This window comes from Entelurus aequoreus, linkage group LG10 (assembly GCF_033978785.1).
Source record: "Entelurus aequoreus isolate RoL-2023_Sb linkage group LG10, RoL_Eaeq_v1.1, whole genome shotgun sequence".
Classification (NCBI taxonomy): domain Eukaryota; kingdom Metazoa; phylum Chordata; class Actinopteri; order Syngnathiformes; family Syngnathidae; genus Entelurus; species Entelurus aequoreus.
The window spans coordinates 41986056-42005269 of record NC_084740.1 but is presented as its reverse complement, the minus strand read 5'-3'; the positions used below and the strand labels follow the sequence as shown (position 1 = coordinate 42005269).

General features: G+C 37.3%; 1 protein-coding gene across 1 annotated transcript in view; it reads left to right on the top strand.

The window, feature by feature from the left end:
- cog6 (component of oligomeric golgi complex 6) overlaps positions 1-19214 on the top strand; it is a 78250-nt gene that overhangs the window by 863 nt on the left and 58173 nt on the right. Inside the window, exons 2-4 of the mRNA XM_062060888.1 lie at positions 2805-2948; positions 7175-7246; positions 7327-7385. Coding sequence (XP_061916872.1) covers positions 2805-2948; positions 7175-7246; positions 7327-7385 — 275 coding nt within the window. The remainder of the gene's footprint in view (positions 1-2804; positions 2949-7174; positions 7247-7326; positions 7386-19214) is intronic.

Below are 19214 nucleotides of genomic sequence, written 5' to 3'. Positions count from 1 at the left end.
AAAATGTAAACACTTATGGCTGTCCATATGATATTATTGTTCTGTCTTTATATATTTTTTTCAATTGGAATACATTTTTACAGTCTTTTATCTCATTGTAAAGAGAATTCCATAGTTTAACCCCCACCCCCACATGGGAAACAGGTGTATAAAGCGCACAGCGAGCAAAGGTACAACAAAATAAACACGGTTTTGATTGGAGAGCACTAGACAAAGTAAAACTGAAACCAAACCAATTCCCCCCCAAAATGGGACCTGAAAACTAAAATAGCCGTTGACCTTCTACAAATGTACACATTTCTTGCACGATATGGTAAGACTTTAAATGTGCTATAGCCCTTGTGTAATAATCATACCAATTATACATAAGAAGAATTGATTTGACTACATTGTATTGTTTTTTTATATGGTTCGGTGTATGTATGCACCCCGGGATGCAGAGGTGGCAAGCAAGTGCAGAAAAGAAGCCGTCTCTACTATTAAAATGCAGGTAGCACTAAAAAAAGACGTGCACACATGGAAAACAGGTGTATAAAGCGCACAGCGAGCAAAGGTACAACAAAATAAGCACTAGACAAAGGAAAAATGAAACCAAACCAATTTCCCCCAAAAATGGGACCTGAAAACTAAAATGGCCGTTGACCTTCTACAAATGTACACATTTCTTGCACGATATGGTAAGACTTTAAATGTGCTATAGCCTTTGTGTAATAATCACACCATTAATAAATAAGAATAATTGATTTGACTACATTGTATTGTCTTTTGATATGTTTCGGTGTATGTATGCACCCCGGGATGCAGAGGTGGCAGGCAAGTGCAGGAAAAAAAAGCCCTCTATACTAGAAAATGTTACGCTACAAAAAGATGTGCAGCTGGGAAGTGCGCACATGGAAAGCAGGTGTATAAAGCGCACAGCGAGCAAAGGTACAACGTTGAGGTACAAAGCAAAAATGTTCCAGTCCTAGCGCTCAGACCAGATGAGTGGTGGCAAATGGCGGCAAACAGGAAGTGGAATGGAAAACAAGAGGTCTTGACAGGAAATGATTCAAATTCTTTATAGGATCTTGACCATACAAAAAAGTACAAAGTGGCCCCGACAGCCTTCAATTTTTCTGTATGCTGTCCTTGCTGGAACAAGTTTGGACACCCCTGGCCTATGTCCTAAACCAGGGGTGTCCAAACTTTTTGACTTGGTGGCTGCATTGGGCTGGAAAAAATTTGGTCGAGGCCCTAAAGCATGTAAAATAACTGTGTGAGTACATATTATATTAATATAATGGATGTATAGTTAATAGTGAAAGTTCGACTCCTACCTTGTTTATTTCCGTGACGACCTCCGTAACATTGTGTAATCCATCAGAAATATCAAGCAGCTAAAATGCGCCAAACATGGATAAGTGTGGAGAGAGTGTTTTGCATTTTTCCCATCATGCATTGTAATGGATTTAAATGTAATTTAGAATGTTTTAATGGACAATGGACGTTTTTGTTAATATCCACAAATTTCAGTGACCATGTCTGTTGACATTTTGTGTTAGTTGGAGTTTTTATTTTATTTTTTGCACCATGACTAGGGAAGGTTGTTTGCATTAGGTTGTATAAGTAAATGCCGCGCATGGTTATAATAATAGCATAATTAAAGGTAACTGACCTGAATGACTCATGTAGTCCACTAGATGGCAACAGAAAGTAGTATTGAATTCATCAGACTTTTAATGTGATTCAGTGTTTCCCACACATTCATTTATTTGTGGCGGCCCGCCACGAAAGAATTATGTCCGCCACAAATTAAAAAAAAAAAAAAAAAGTTTTTTTGTTTTTTTTGTTTTTTGTTTTTTGTCCTCTCCAGCTTCTCAGGCAAATCATATAGTTGATGTAGATGCCCATATCGGCTGTTCAGATTTACTTTACAAAAGAGAAGTGTAGGATACTTCTCTTGTTGCCTTATTTGTATTTCACTGTATTAAATGTATTTATATTAGAAACACAACATGTGTATATAACAAAGGGTGCAAAGTCTGCAGGCAGTAGGAAACACATGGTTAAGTGTAGGGAGTAAAACTGATGGCAGTCGAAAGTTCAAGATTTTTGGAGCTCTTTGTTCAGTGGATCAGATGTTTGATGAAGCTCTGTGTCTATCTACCACCACTACTGTTTTCTGTTTATTTGTTACTGACTGTGGCAGGACATCTCTGCCTCTGTTTCACTTTATGTTGCTGGTAAATAATATGGTTGTAGTAGTAGGCTAAAATTAAATTATTTAGTATGCACTAATTAAAGGGGCAGAGCTTTGAGACATTTTAGCTTATATATTTTATAAGATATATTTTTTGTAAGAACCACAATTAATAAATATATTTCAGTGAATAACTTATTGTTCAAATCTGTATATAAATATGTACATAAAGTGTTGTAATTATATTGTAAAATGGATGGATGGACGTTTAAAACAAAACTTATTATTAATTAGTAAGTATACATTATTTGAGCCTTTTTAGAGCAAATCAAATCATTGTAGTAAATTATGCAAATTACTCGATGATGTCATGGTGACCACGCCCATAGCCACGCCCCACCGCCACAGGTAGCTTGGCAGTTTATGGGAAACACTGTGATTAATAAGATTCCTTATGAATAAACTCATGAGGTCTCGCGGGCCAAATTGAAGACGTCGTTGGGCAGTAGTCTAGACACCTCTTTACACACTTTAGTGTATTTTGTGGCCTGAACCGCCAGGAATGAAAGTGTCCAATTTACTCGCCATCCACCTGAAGTTTTCCACTGTGCTGCTGGGATTCTAGGAGATGTTGGAGGCTCTCACGGCTCTCTCCGTGTTCTTCACCGAGAACAGCCTGCGCACCCGGAGGAACCTGCGGGGGGACATCGAGCGACGAAGCCTGGCCATCAATGAGGACTTTGCACGGATATTTAAAGACGTAAAGGAGGTAGGAGGCCTTGTATGCTCTTCAGTCTGCAGTGTCATCCTGAGGACGTCGTTCAAACATGCTGAGCGTGCGTTTTGGCTTCAAAGCTGCTGTAGTTCCACGAGGGGATAACGCGAAACAACGCTGACAGACGCTATTCACATGCTCATTAAAATAATTCTTTATACTTAGTGTTCAATGGCGGATCGCCGCATATTCATCAGACAACATTCATGTCCTAGAAAGTGCGATGGTTTTAGGTCCAAAACATTTTTTTTTTGCATAACACACATCTCATTGATCCTAAATAAGTATTCATTCATAATACGTGATTATAAATGTACACAAAACGTATAGTTAGCTTCTTTCCGTATTTAAACAATGGCAATTAAAGAAACAAGGGGAGGGATCATGCAGCTTCATCTAATCCAGAGGGGTCAAAGTCGTTTTCACTGAGGGCCACATCGCAGTTATGTTTGGCCCCAGAGGGCCGCTTATAACAGTGAATACTATCATTGCACAATTTCTTAATGCATTTTATTAGTAGATTTTTTTTTAACTAAAATGTAAAAAAAAATATGGTAACTTACAATATTTTCACATCAAAATGTAGTGTATATTACTTTAAATGTTTTTTTATGGTAAAAAAAAGGCAGTTCAGTTGCCAGAATTTTACTGTAAAATTTACATTTGTTTTTTACTGTAAATAAAAAAAACTGCAATTTTACAGTAAAATTTTGGCACCTGAGTTGCCAGTTTGTTAGTTTTTTACCGCAAATAAGCAACTGCAGATTTTTCGGTGTATTAATGTAAATGCCATAATAGGGCTGGGCGATATGGCCTTTTTTTAATATCTAGATATTTTTAGGCTGTATAGCAATACACGATATATATCTCGATATTTTGCCTTAGCCTTGAATGAACACTTGATGCATATAATCACAGCAGTATGATGATTCTATGTGTCTACATTAGACATCCTAGTTCATACTGCATTAATATATGCTCATTTTAAACTTTCATGCAGAGAGGGAAATCACAACTAAGTCAATTGACCAAAAGTGTGTTTATTAAACAGTTGTTAAGCAGTGGCACAAACATTAATGTCATTTCAAAACAGAAAGTGCAAAATTGTCATTCATTTTAAAACAACCTATTAGTGCACTTTTGTGCATGATGTCACTATGATGACATACAACAACACTAAATTAAAGTGCACTTATTGTACAGAACGCCACTACAATAGTTTAAAACAAATAAAGTGCACTTTTGTGCATGATGTCACACAATATATTTCATCCATCCATTTTCTACCGCTTGTCCCTTTTTGGGGTCGCGGGAGGTGCTGGAGCCCATCTCAGCTGCATTCGGGCGGAAGGCGGGGTACACCCTGGACAAGTCGCCACCTCATCGCAGGGCCAACACAGACAGACAGACAACATTCACACTCACATTCACACACTAGGGCCAATTTAGTGTTGCCAATCAACCTATCCCCAGGTGCATGTTTTTGGAGGTGGGAGGAAGCCGGAGTACCCGGAGGGAACCCACGCAGTCACGGGGAGAACATGCAAACTCCACACAGAAAGATCCCGAGCCCGGGATTGAACTCACAACCTTCGTATTGTGAGGCACATGCACTAACCCCTGTTCCACCGTGCTGCCCACATGAGTGTCAAATAGAAATGAGCTGCATAATAGGAAATAAAATTGTGTATGTCCTTCACTATGTGGTAGGTTCCTGCGGACGTTGTCTCCTTTTGTTGTTGACTATTTTTTTCATACGGTGTTGTAATTTATGGGTTATATAGTTCATGTGTGATGATCATTCATAATTTGCATGCTTGATTTAATTGCTGATAAATTGATCTATTATTATTTACAGCTAAAAAGAGTTAAAAGAGAATTGATTTGATTTATACATGTATTTGATATTGATTATTTGAGAAACACTGACATTGAATTGAGTTGTTTTCTACTTCATAGCCTAACAAAGGGTTAACTAAAATACTGCATGTTCCACAATTCATTGCGGCAAACCGGATGTTAAAAAGACAGAGAGCAGGTGCATTGTGGTTGTTGAGATTGAGGATTACAAACCTTCGGGTGAATGAATGACAGATAACAAGATATAAGGATCGTTTTGTACCGCTTTGTATGCCATTTTATTCTTATATAAAGTACAACTTCATTACACATTTTCGACGTCCTGTCCAATACTTTGATCGTAGTCAATCTACATACGGTGGTGATCTGGAAATGTTTGCCTCGGCATTTTGATGGTGTGGGCGTGTGGCACCGAACGGAGATGTTGACATGCGGAATAAGCACTCTTCATTCTCTAGCAGGTGACTTTTCAAATGATGCTACATATTAGCAGTAATGCTACTTTTTGTAGCAATGCTTTTCCCCCACACTTGACAAATTACAGTTGTCTGTTCGACGTATTCCCACTTGAAGCCAAACCACCGCCAGACGATGGACTCCCTGCTGTTTTTCTTGGGAATTAATTCTTCCTTCATTTGTTACCAGATTCGCACCTTCTTTCTCTCGTATTACCGCTCGCACCACAGCTAACGTTACCCATGCTGCTACCTCTCTGCTCCGCGAGGGTGTATACGTATGTGACGTATGTAAGAAGGTGCGCTTGTTGTCTGTGAGAAGGAGAGACCAGAAAGAGTGGGAAGATCCTGTAGTGTAATGTCCGCAGCTAAAAGCAACTGCGTGAGAACGCATACTCCAGTATCACGATATAGTCATTTTCTATATTGCACAGAGACAAATCCGCGATATATCGAGTATATCGATATATCGCCCAGCCCTATGCCAAAACGACACCACAGTTTATTACAGTAAAAAAAGTACAGTTTTTTTCATTTCGAGAAAAATGCTGTAAAAACCACAGTAAATTTCACAATTTTACCATTTATTGCTACTTTTACATGGCACAATTTGATGGATAACTTGCTTTAAAATCATTATTATTAGTATTTATTTATATTTAAAAAATGGTTTGAATGTTTGATAATATATTTTTGGCGTACTTGCAGTGTGTATATAAAACGTTGATGGAGGGTTTTGAAGTTGTTTTAGAGACTTTAAAGGCTACAACAGTGACTCCCTTTAGCCGCATCTTGCAAGCGTTTTTATACCATCTTTTAAATCCTAAAAATAATAGATGTGTGGTTTTGGTCTCTTATATTGATTGTGAACGATAGGCAAATTTCCAAAAAAAGTGCTGTTCCCCTTTAAGGATGTTCATTTTTGGCTATAAATTGTGAAATGCTCTTCCTAGATTACATAAATGCAAATAAAAATTCTGTAATGATATATTTTACAGACAAAGCGTTGTACACTTTATCGCATTATTGTGCCACAGCACACATTGTGCAAAAAGTGAATGTTTTCGACATCATCGAGTAATTTGCATAATTTACTACAATGTAATGATTTTCTCTAAAAAGGCTCAAAAAATGTATACTTACTAATTAATAATAACAGTTTTGTTTTAAACGTCCATCCATCCACCCATTTTACAATATAATTAAAACACTTTATGTACATATTTATATACAGATTTGAACAATAAGTTATTCACTGAAATATATTTATTAATTGTGGTTCTTACAAAAAATATATATTATAAAATACAAAAGTTAAAATGCCTCTTAAAGCTCTGCCCCTTTAATTAGTGCATACTAAATAATTTAACTTAAACCTACTACTACAACCATATTATTTACCAGCAACATAAAGTGAAACAGAGGCAGAGGTGTCCTGCCACAGTCAGTAACAAATAAACAGAAAACAGTAGTGGTCAAATACAAATAAGGCAACAAGAGAAGTATCCTACACTTCTCTTTTTTAAAGTAAATCTGAACAGGCTATATGGGCATCTACATCAACTATATGATTTGCCTGAGAAGCTGGACAGGACAAAAAAAAAAAAAAATATATATATATATATATATTTTTAAAAAAAAAAAAAAATTATTTGTGGCGGACGTAATTCTTTCGTGGCGGGCCGCCACAAATAAATGAATTTGTGGGAAACACTGGCTCATAAGAACAATATTTGTTATTTTAATTGTCAGTGGGCCCAAATCACTTGCATTAGTCAACAATCTAATGGAAATGACTGCTTATTATAGTTGGTGCATTTGCTCAGACACATGAACAAATAGGGGGAGCATTGGTTGTGAATCTCTTTGGGTATGAAATGTGTCATGATGCTCTTATCTTTACAGGAGCTTGAGAGTGTCCATGAGGACGTTCAGGCCATGAGTACGTGCTGTGCAGAAATGACCAGCAGGTTAAAGGTCAAGTTGCATTTCTTCCTCTTCTCAAAGTCTCTTAGATTACTAATGAGTGCATGTGTAACTGGCTATTATTTTGATAGGCCGCCAAGGAGCAGACTCAGGACTTGATTGTGAAAACTAACAAGCTTCAAGGAGAAAAGTGAGTTTATTTTGAAGGGCGGGACACAACTTGTCTTCATGTGTTCATTTTTGCAATTTGGAAACAAACCAAACAGAAACAATGTGATCCAGAGTCAAACTGCTGGCGTACACTTTTAGGTAGCGAGCATGTAGACCAGGGGTCACCAACGCGGTGCCCGCGGGCACCAGGTAGCCCGTAAGGACCAGATGAGTAGCCCGCTGGCCTGTTCTAAAAATAGCTCAAATAGCAGCACTTACCAGTGAGCTGCCTCTATTTTTTAAATTTTATTTATTTACTAGCAAGCTGGTCTCGCTTTGCTCGACATTTTTAATTCTAAGAGAGACAAAACTCAAATAGAATTTGAAAATCCAAGAAAATATTTTAAAGTCTTGGTCTTCACTTGTTTAAATAAATTCATTAATTATTTTACTTTGCTTCTTATAACTTTCAGAAAGACAATTTTAGAGAAAAAATACAACCTTAAAAATGATTTTAGGATTTTTAAACACATATACCTTTTTACCTTTTAAATTCCTTCCTCTTCTTTCCTGACAATTTAAATCAATGTTCAAGTAAATTTTTTTTTTTTTATTGTAAAGAATAATAACTACATTTTAATTTAATTCTTCATTTTAGCTTCTGTTTTTTCGACGAAGAATATTTGTGAAATATTTCTTCACACTTATTATGATTAAAATTAAATCTAGAAAAATCTGTAGAATCAAATTTAAATCTTATTTCAAAGTCTTTTGAATTTCTTTTAAAATTTTTGTTCTGGAAAATCTAGAAGAAATAATGATTTGTCTTTGTTAGAAATATAGCTTGGTCCAATTTGTTATATATTCTAACAAAGTGCAGATTGGATTTTAACCTATTTAAAACATGTCATCAAAATTCTAAAATTAATCTTAATCAGGAAAAATTACTAATGATGTTCCATAAATTATTTTTTTAATTTTTTCAAAAAGATTCTAATTAGCTAGTTTTTCTCTTCTTTTTTTCGGTTGAATTTTGAATTTTAAAGAGTCGAAATTGAAGATAAACTATGTTTCAAAATTTAATTGTCATTTTTTTCGTGTTTTCTCCTCTTTTAAACCGTTGAATTAAGTGTAAATATCATTAATTATTAATAATAACATAGAGTTAAAGGTAAATTGAGCAAATTGGCTATTTCTGGCAATTTATTGAAGTGTGTATCAAACTGGTAGCCCTTCGCATTAATCAGTACCCAAGAAGAAGCTCTTGGTTTCAAAAAGGTTGGTGACCCCTGATGTAGACACACAAATGCTGCCATGTAAATAAAGTGGTACTAGTAGGTAAGACTAGTTTGACAAAACATTTTTTTTTACGTTACTTCTGCTTTGATGTGGCCAACCCTAGTGTATATACAGTCGTGGTCAAAAGTTTACATACACTTGTAAAGAACATAATGTCATGGCTGTCTTGATTTACCAATCATTTCTACAACTCTTTATTTTTTTGTGATAGAGTGATTGGAGCACATGCTTGTTGGTCACAAAAAACATTCATGAAGTTTGGTTCTTTTCTGAATTTATTATGGGTCTACTGAAAATGTGAGCAAATGTGCTGGGTCAAAAGTATACATACAGCAATGTTAATATTTGCTTAAATGTCCCTTGGCAAGTTTCACTGCAATAAGGCTACGTACGTACGTACTTTCGTTCGGGCGAACCGGTTTGTGGAGCTCAAATAAATGAATGTACAGAAATCACTGGCATCAAAAGTCAGCTCTTGTGGTTTGCACAAGTTAAGACAGGAAGGAGCTTTATTCATCATGTGTCCATGAATGATTGATGAAGCAATATTTTCCAGCGCTCGTCATTAACGGCGCCGGATTCACTTTTTACTTCTCTGTGCGTTGTCACGCCCCGGCCTCCAGATGCACATCAAAGTCTTTCCTTGTTGCTGTGGTGATGCTCTCTCATCTTGATCAAGATGCATTATTATTATTATGATTATTATTTCATAGACGTCAGCCTATCTCCCGCTTCCTGCATGCTCAGACTTGCTGACAACACGCATTAGGAACTGGTGGTCACACGGTGTCCAGTGCAGGCGGTCTCTCATGTTCAACACCTCCCAATAAAACCTGCAAAAACCAAACAAATCTTTATTTGTTGCTTTAAAATGCACATTGTAGATGACTGGACATGATAACGAAGACACTTGTTTTCCTTATTGTTGTTTTCTTCATGAATTTGTCCTTTATTATTATTGTTGTTGTTGTTGCTGGAATTACATTCATTTTCCTACTTTTGCCCTACCACAAAAAAACTTTTTGATACCAACTCAGTTAAAGGGGCTGTTAGTAGCGTACATTTCGCCAGCCAAAAAATATAACAAGACAGAACATATTAAAAAAATATTTTTCACAATTACCGTATTTTCCGGACCATAGAGTGCACCTGTGTAAGCCGCACTCACAAAATTTCAGAAGAAAACCATACTTTCCCATATATCGCAGATATAAACATTGTGGAGTGAGTTATTTACACAGAAATATTTTATAAATGTTTATTTACGTACCTTAATTGTTTCCAAACGGTGCCATTGCATAAAATTGTCCAAGATAAATCATACATTACATATTTTTTTTTTTTTAAACTTTCAACACTTAAGTCTTTCAATTAACTCCAGTTCGATCCGATTATAAATTTGTATTATTATTTTGTTTATTTATATTTATTCTCTTGTTATATGTCCTTTTTCCCCAAAGAAAATCGTGTTTCTTATATAGCAAACACACAAAATATGCTTAAAAAACGTTTTTCAAATTGAAATATTTGATGTGAAGTACGTGAATACGTCATTAGACATTTTTTTTTTTTTTTTTTTTTTTTTTTAGCAATGACCGCTTTAAAAAAAGAAAACAGCTTGCATTTTTATTGAATTTGTGTTAATAGGCCACTTTGGTGCATTTTGTACATTAAAGATACTAAAAACAATATAATATAGGTCAATCAATATATGCTACATTCATATAATAGCTTTGTGTTATCTGTAACTAAACATTTTATGCAATTTTGCCCTAAATTAAGCATTTTCAGTCATAAAAATGGCTAAATGAACTAGAAATAACAATACTACATTAATTCCGGCCACTAGACAAGACCAACACAATCAGACCGGGCTGTTCAGTATCTTGGGCACTGATTGGTTCAGCCTCAGGCAGCACTATTAACGTTAGCATGCTAACTTTTTTAACCAAATTTGCCGCCAAACGCATCAGACTCCTTTTAACTTTGTACTTGACACATGCTAACTGTTTGCATGCTAACATTAGGATTCTAGCATGATAACATTGGCCTGCTAACTCTTTTAGCCAATTTTGCAAGCAAATGCCTCAAACGAATATAACTTGGGACTTAACACATGCTAACTGATAGTCTGCTAACGTTAACATTAGAGATGCCGATAAATATTTTAAAATGTAATATTGGAAATGATCGGTATCGGTTTCAAACTTATCGGTATCGGTTTCAAAAAGTAAAATTTATGACTTTTTAAAACGCAGCTGTACGGAGTGGTACACGGACGTAGGGAGGAGTACAGAGCGCCAATAAACCTTAAAGGCACTGTCTTTGCGTGCCGGCCCAGCCACAGAATATCTACGGCTTTTTACACACTCAAGTGAATGCAAGCATACTTGGTCAACAGCCATACAGGTCACACTGAGGGTGGCCGTATAAACAACTTTAACACTGCTACAAATATGCGCCACACTGTGAACCCACACCAAACAAGAATGACAAACACATTTCGGGAGAACATCCGCACCGTAACACAACATAAACACAACAGAAGAAATACCCAGAACCCCTTGCAGCACTAACTCTTCCGGGACGCTACAATATACCCCCCCCCCCCCACAACCCCGCCCACCTCAACCTCCTCATGCTCTCTCAGGGAGAGCATGTCCTAAATTCCAAGCTGCTGTTTTGAGGCATGTTAAAAAAAATAATGCACTTTGTGACTTCAATAATAAATATGGCAGTGCCATGTTGGCATTTTTTTTCCATAACTTGAGTTGACTTATTTTGGAAAACCTTGTTACATTGTTTAATGCATCCAGCGGGGCATCACAACAAAATTAGGCATAATAATGTGTTAATTCCAAGACTGTATATATAGGTATCGGTTGATATCGGAATCGGTAATTAAGAGTTGGACAATATCGGAATATCGGATATCGGCAAAAAAGCCATTATCGGACATCTCTAGTTAACATGCTTACTTTTTTATAGACATTTATCAGAGCTGTTTGTTTGTTTTATGGAGGAATGTAGTTAATCGTAGAACTGCCACCCAATGTAAGTAAAAAAATATTGATTTTGAATAGAGAATCGAATCAAATCAAATTGTGTGGTGTGCGAAGATTCACAGCCCTAGTTAGCATGCTAATGTTAGCATTTAAGTTCAGTAATCACACGGAAATTGCTTATTGTAATTTTTTGGTGTAATGTTCCAATCCGGGATGTTTTTGTTTTGTTTTTAGAATGCATCGCTGGCCAATAAAAAACAAGCTGTGGGCCAAAAACGGCCCCCGCGCTGCACTTTGGACATCTCTGCTTTATGCTGAGTGTTTTTTTTTTCTCTTTCCATGCAATAAAACGCTTTTCCGTTTGCCGTCTGATGTGCCGACTGTGACATTGTCCTTCACACAGCTGCAGCCAGATGGGGGAATGTGGCGGGCTTTGACCTTGTCTTACGTGGAGACCCGCCATCACAAAGCCCCCGCAGTCCTCTTTTCTCATTCCCCCCCCCCTCGCATAATAGCCAGATTTTTGCCGCATAATCTGTCAATCGGAGCTGGCCGGCCGAGCTCCTCGCAGTGCGTGTGTTTACCCAGCAGGGCCCCGTCCCGAGCGGCTCGCTATCTTATCAGCCGGCGGCACCGTGTCATTTGTCAGCTCTAATGAAACGTACAGAAGCGGCAGATTGCTCGCAGTGTGCACAAGCAAAGGTGGGAGCCGCCAGCCAATGGGGGGCGGGCCACCCGTGTTTGCCCAGCGGCGTCCTTTTGTTGTCCGACGCCCTCGCCAAAAGCCGCTGTCAGCACCAGCAGCGCGGCGCTCTGTAATGAAACTTAACCACCTGGCGCCGCCGTTACATTACACATGCAGAACATGTCCCCACGCCTCCCGACGGGCCACGGCGTTTCTCCATTCTGCTCGCAAGACCTCCTTTTTTCAGTCCAGCAAGTGTTGCCGTTCTGACTTCAGCGCGGGTCGCTGTTAGACATGAAGTCCTCCAGGGAACAGGCGGGACTTGCGCAGTAAACAAAAGCCATCACGCTCCAGCTGACTGCTAATCAGAGCAATCGCCTTTGTAGCCAGGATGCGTGCGCCCTGTGGTCGCTGGTGCATGCCCGAATATGGAAAGACATGTGACCTTTCCTAAATAACTCAGTGTCCAAGGAATCTTTTGCAAGCTCAGAAGTTCCTGACCCTGCTGAGACCTCGCCATCGCTCTGGTAGTTCATCTAAAACAGTGTTTCCTAACCATAGGGCCGCCAAAAAATATGTGTTGTAATACACTTTTCCACCACTTGTGACAGTAATGAGAATATCAAACAAACAGAAGAAGGCTGGAGGTAAAGTCGAAGAGAAGTTTCTCCAGGGCAAAAAATATGACTAAAGGAGTGAAGCTGTGTTTAATTTTTTGTAATGTAAATACAACTAATTGATAGAAGTGGCATTCAATCTTATTAAAAAAGTATAGATTCTGAATCGAGAATCGATTCTGAATCTAATCGTTACCCCCAAGAATCGTGTGGTGCCCAAAGATTCACAGTCCTAATTGTATTTGTGGCAGCGGTACTCACTTGTAATGCACGTTTCCACCACTTGTGGCAGTAATGAGAATATCAAACAAACAGAAGAAGGCTGGAGGTAAAGTCGAAGAGAAGTTTCTCCAGGGCAAAAAATATGACTAAAAGGGTGCAGTTGTGTTTTCATTTCTCGAAGTGACTTAATTAAATTCAGAAATTCAGGGCGTAAATGAAATTTTTTAATGTGAATATATGTAAATGATAGAACTGGCATGCAATCTTATTAAAAAAGTACAGATTTTGAATTGAGAATCGATGGCGAATCCTATAATTACCCCCAGGAATCGTGTGGTGCCCAAAGATTCACAGTCCTAATTGTATTTGTGGCAGCGGTACTCAGTTGTAATGCATGTTTCCACCACTTGTGGCAGTAATGAGAATATCAAACAAACAGAAGAAGGCTGGAGGTAAAGTCGAAGAGAAGTTTCTCCAGGGCAAAAAATATGACTAAAGGGGTGAAGCTGTGTTTTCATTTCCCAAAGTGACTTCATTAAATTCAGAAATTCAGGGCGTAAATGAAAATTTTTAATGTGAATACATGTAATTGATAGAACTGGCATGCAATCTTATTAAAAAAGTATAGATTTTGAATTGAGAATCGATTCTGAATCCAATCATTACCCCCAGGAATCGTGTGGTGCCCAAAGATTCACAGTCTTAATTGTATTTGTGGCAGCGGTACTCAGTTGTAATGCATGTTTCCACCACTTGTGGCAGTAATGAGAATATCAAACTAACAGAAGAAGGCTGGAGGTAAAGTCGAAGAGAAGTTTCTCCAGGGCAAAAAATATGACTAAAAGGGCACATTTCTCGAAGTGACTTAATTAAATTCAGAAATTCAGGGCGTAAATGAATTTTTTTAATGTGAATACATGTAATTGATAGAACTGGCATGCAATCTTATTAAAAAAGTATAGATTTTGAATTGAGAATCGATGGCAAATCCAATCATTACCCCCAGGAATCGTGTGGTGCCCAAAGATTCACAGTCTTAATTGTATTTGTGGCAGCGGTACTCAGTTGTAATGCACTTCCATTAAATTCAGAAATTCAGGGCGTAAATATTTTTTTTTAATGTAAATACATGTAATTGATAGAAGTGGCATCCAATCTTATTAAAAACGTATAGATTTTGAATCGAGAATCGATTCTGAATCTATTCGTTACCCCCAAGAATCGTGTGGTGCCCAAAGATTCACAGTCCTAATTGTATTTGTGGCAGCGGTACTCAGTTGTAATGCACGTTTCCACCACTTGTGGCAGTAATGAGAATATCAAACAAACAGAAGAAGGCTGGAGGTAAAGTCGAAGAGAAGTTTCTCTAGGTCAAAAAATATGACTAAAAGGGTGCAGTTTTGTTTTCATTTCCCAAATTGACTTAATTAAATTCAGAAATTCAGGGCGTAAATAATTTTTTAAAATGTGAATACATGTAATTAATAGAAGTGGCATCCAATCTTATAAAAAAGTATAGATTCTGAATCGAGAATCGATTCTGAATCTAATCATTACCCCCAAGAATCGTGTGGTGCCCAAAGATTCACAGTCCTAATTGTATTTGTGGCAGCGGTACTCAGTTGTAATGCACGTTTCCACCACTTGTGGCAGTAATGAGAATATCAAACAAACAGAAGAAGGCTGGAGGTAAAGTCATAGAGAAGTTTCTCCAGGGCAAAAAATATGAATAAAGGGGTGAAGCTGTGTTTTCATTTCCCAAAGTGACTTCCATTAAATTCAGAAATTCAGGGCGTAAATATTTTTTTTAAATGTAAATACATGTAATTGATAGAAGTGGCATCCAATCTTATTAAAAACGTATAGATTCTGAATCGAGAATCGATTCTGAATCTATTCGTTACCCCCAAGAATCGTGTGGTGCCCAAAGATTCACAGTCCTAATTGTATTTGTGGCAGCGGTACTCAGTTGTAATGCACGTTTCCACCACTTGTGGCAGTAATGAGAATATCAAACAAACAGAAGAAGGCTGGAGGTAAAGTCGAAGAGAAGTTTGTCCAGGTCAAAATATATGACTAAAGGGGTGAAGCTGTGTTTTCATTTCCCAAAGTGACTTCATTAAATTCAGAAATTCAGGGTGTGAATGAAAAATTTTAATGTAAATATATGTAATTGATAGAACTGGCATGCAATCTTATTAAAAAGTATAGATTCTGAATCGAGAATCGATTCTGAATCTAATCGTTACCCCCAAGAATCGTGTGGTGCCCAAAGATTCACAGTCCTAATTGTATTTGTGGCAGCGGTACTCAGTTGTAATGCACGTTTCCACCACTTGTGGCAGTAATTAGAATATCAAACAAACAGAAGAAGGCTGGAGGTAAAGTCGAAGTGAAGTTTCTCCAGGGCAAAAAATATGACTAAAGGGGTGAAGCTGTGTTTTCATTTCCCAAAGGGACTTCATTAAATTCAAAAATTCAGGGCGTGAATTAAGTTTTTTTATGTGAATATATGTAATAGATAGAACTGGCATGCAATCTTATTAAAAAAAGTATAGATTTTGAATTGAGAATCGATGGCGAATCCAATCATTACCCCCAGGAATCGTGTGGTGCCCAAAGATTCACAGTCCTAATTGTATTTGTGGCAGCGGTACTCAGTTGTAATGCACGTTTCCACCACTTGTGGCAGTAATGAGAATATCAAACAAACAGAAGAAGGCTGGAGGTAAAGTCGAAGAGAAGTTTCTCCAGGGCAAAAAATATGACTAAAGGGGTGAAGCTGTGTTTTCATTTCCCAAAGTGGCTTCATTAAATTCAGAAATTCAGGGCGTAAATACATTTTTTAATGTAAATACATGTAATTGATAGAAGTGGCATCCAATCTTATTAAAAAAGTATAGATTCTGAATTGAGAATCGATTCTGAATCTAATCGTTACCCCCAAGAATCGTGTGGTGCCCAAAGATTCACAGTCCTAATTGTATTTGTGGCAGCGGTACTCAGTTGTAATGCACGTTTCCACCACTTGTGGCAGTAATGAGAATATCAAACAAACAGAAGAAGGCTGGAGGTAAAGTCGAAGAGAAGTTTCTCCTGGGCAAAAAATATGACTAAAAGGGTGCAGTTGTGTTTTCATTCCCAAAGTGACTTAATTCAATTCAGAAATTCAGGGCGTAAATGAAAATTTTTAATGTGAATACATGTAATTGATAGAACTGGCATGCAATCTTATTAAAAAAGTATAGATTTTGAATTGAGAATCGATTCTGAATCCAATCATTACCCCCAGGAATCGTGTGGTGCCCAAAGATTCACAGTCTTAATTGTATTTGTGGCAGCGGTACTCAGTTGTAATGCATGTTTCCACCACTTGTGGCAGTAATGAGAATATCAAACTAACAGAAGAAGGCTGGAGGTAAAGTCGAAGAGAAGTTTCTCCAGGGCAAAAAATATGACTAAAAGGGCACATTTCTCGAAGTGACTTAATTAAATTCAGAAATTCAGGGCGTAAATGAAATTTTTTAATGTGAATACATGTAATTGATAGAACTGGCATGCAATCTTATTAAAAAAGTATAGATTTTGAATTGAGAATCGATGGCGAATCCAATCATTACCCCCAGGAATCGTGTGGTGCCCAAAGATTCACAGTCTTAATTGTATTTGTGGCAGCGGTACTCAGTTGTAATGCACTTCCATTAAATTCAGAAATTCAGGGCGTAAATATTTTTTTTAATGTAAATACATGTAATTGATAGAAGTGGCATCCAATCTTATTAAAAACGTATAGATTCTGAATCGAGAATCGATTCTGAATCTATTTGTTACCCCCAAGAATCGTGTGGTGCCCAAAGATTCACAGTCCTAATTGTATTTGTGGCAGCGGTACTCAGTTGTAATGCACGTTTCCACCACTTGTGGCAGTAATGAGAATATCAAACAAACAGAAGAAGGCTGGAGGTAAAGTCGAAGAGAAGTTTGTCCAGGTCAAAATATATGACTAAAGGGGTGAAGCTGTGTTTTCATTTCCCAAAGTGACTTCATTAAATTCAGAAATGCAGGGTGTGAATGAAAAATTTAAATGTAAATATATGTAATTGATAGAACTGGCATGCAATCTTATTAAAAAGTATAGATTCTGAATCGAGAATCGATTCTGAATCTAATCGTTACCCCCAAGAATCGTGTGGTGCCCAAAGATTCACAGTCCTAATTGTATTTGTGGCAGCGGTACTCAGTTGTAATGCACGTTTCCACCACTTGTGACAGTAATTAGAATATCAAACAAACAGAAGAAGGCTGGAGGTAAAGTCGAAGTGAAGTTTCTCCAGGGCAAAAAATATGACTAAAGGGGTGAAGCTGTGTTTTCATTTCCCAAAGTGACTTCATTAAATTCAGAAATTCAGGGCGTGAATTAAAATTTTTTATGTGAATATATGTAATTGATAGAACTGGCATGCAATCTTATTAAAAAAAGTATAGATTTTGAATTGAGAATCGATGGCGAATCCAATCATTACCCCCAGGAATCGTGTGGTGCCCAAAGATTCACAGTCCTAATTGTATTTGTGGCAGCGGTACTCAGTTGTAATGCACGTTTCCACCACTTGTGGCAGTAATGAGAATATCAAATAAACAGAAGAAGGCTGGAGGTAAAGTCGAAGAGAAGTTTCTCCAGGGCAAAAAATATGACTAAAGGGGTGAAGCTGTGTTTTCATTTCCCAAAGTGACTTCATTAAATTCAGAAATTCAGGGCGTGAATACATTTTTTAATGTAAATACATGTAATTGATAGAAGTGGCATCCAATCTTATTAAAAAAGTATAGATTCTGAATTGAGAATCGATTCTGAATCTAATCGTTACCCCCAAGAATCGTGTGGTGCCCAAAGATTCACAGTCCTAATTGTATTTGTGGCAGCGGTACTCAGTTGTAATGCACGTTTCCACCACTTGTGGCAGTAATGAGAATATCAAACAAACAGAAGAAGGCTGGAGGTAAAGTCGAAGTGAAGTTTCTCCTGGGCAAAAAATATGACTAAAAGGGTGCAGTTGTGTTTTCATTTCCCAAAGTGACTTAATTCAATTCAGAAATTCAGGGCGTAAATGAAATTTTTTAATGTGAATACATGTAATTGATAGAACTGGCATGCAATTTTATTAAAAAAGTATAGATTTTGAATTGAGAATCGATTCTGAATCCAATCATTACCCCCAGGAATCGTGTGGTGCCCAAAGATTCACAGTCTTAATTGTATTTGTGGCAGCGGTACTCAGTTGTAATGCATGTTTCCACCACTTGTGGCAGTAATGAAAATATCAAACTAACAGAAGAAGGCTGGAGGTAAAGTCGAAGAGAAGTTTCTCCAGGGCAAAAAATATGACTAAAAGGGCACATTTCTCGAAGTGACTTAATTAAATTCAGAAATTCAGGGCGTAAATGAAATTTTTTAATGTGAATACATGTAATTGATAGAACTGGCATGCAATCTTATTAAAAAAGTATAGATTTTGAATTGAGAATCGATGGCGAATCCAATCATTACCCCCAGGAATCGTGTGGTGCCCAAAGATTCACAGTCTTAATTGTATTTGTGGCAGCGGTACTCAGTTGTAATGCACTTCCATTAAATTCAGAAATTCAGGGCGTAAATATATTTTTTAATGTAAATACATGTAATTGATAGAAGTGGCATCCAATCTGATTAAAAACGTATAGATTCTGAATCGAGAATCGATTCTGAATCTATTCGTTACCCCCAAGAATCGTGTGGTGCCCAAAGATTCACAGTCCTAATTGTATTTGTGGCAGCGGTACTCAGTTGTAATGCAGGTTTCCACCACTCGTGGCAGTAATGAGAATATCAAACAAACAGAAGAAGGCTGGAGGTAAAGTCGAAGAGAAGTTTGTCCAGGTCAAAATATATGACTAAAGGGGTGAAGCTGTGTTTTCATTTCCCAAAGTGACTTCATTAAATTCAGAAATTCAGGGTGTGAATGAAAAATTTAAATGTAAATATATGTAATTGATAGAACTGG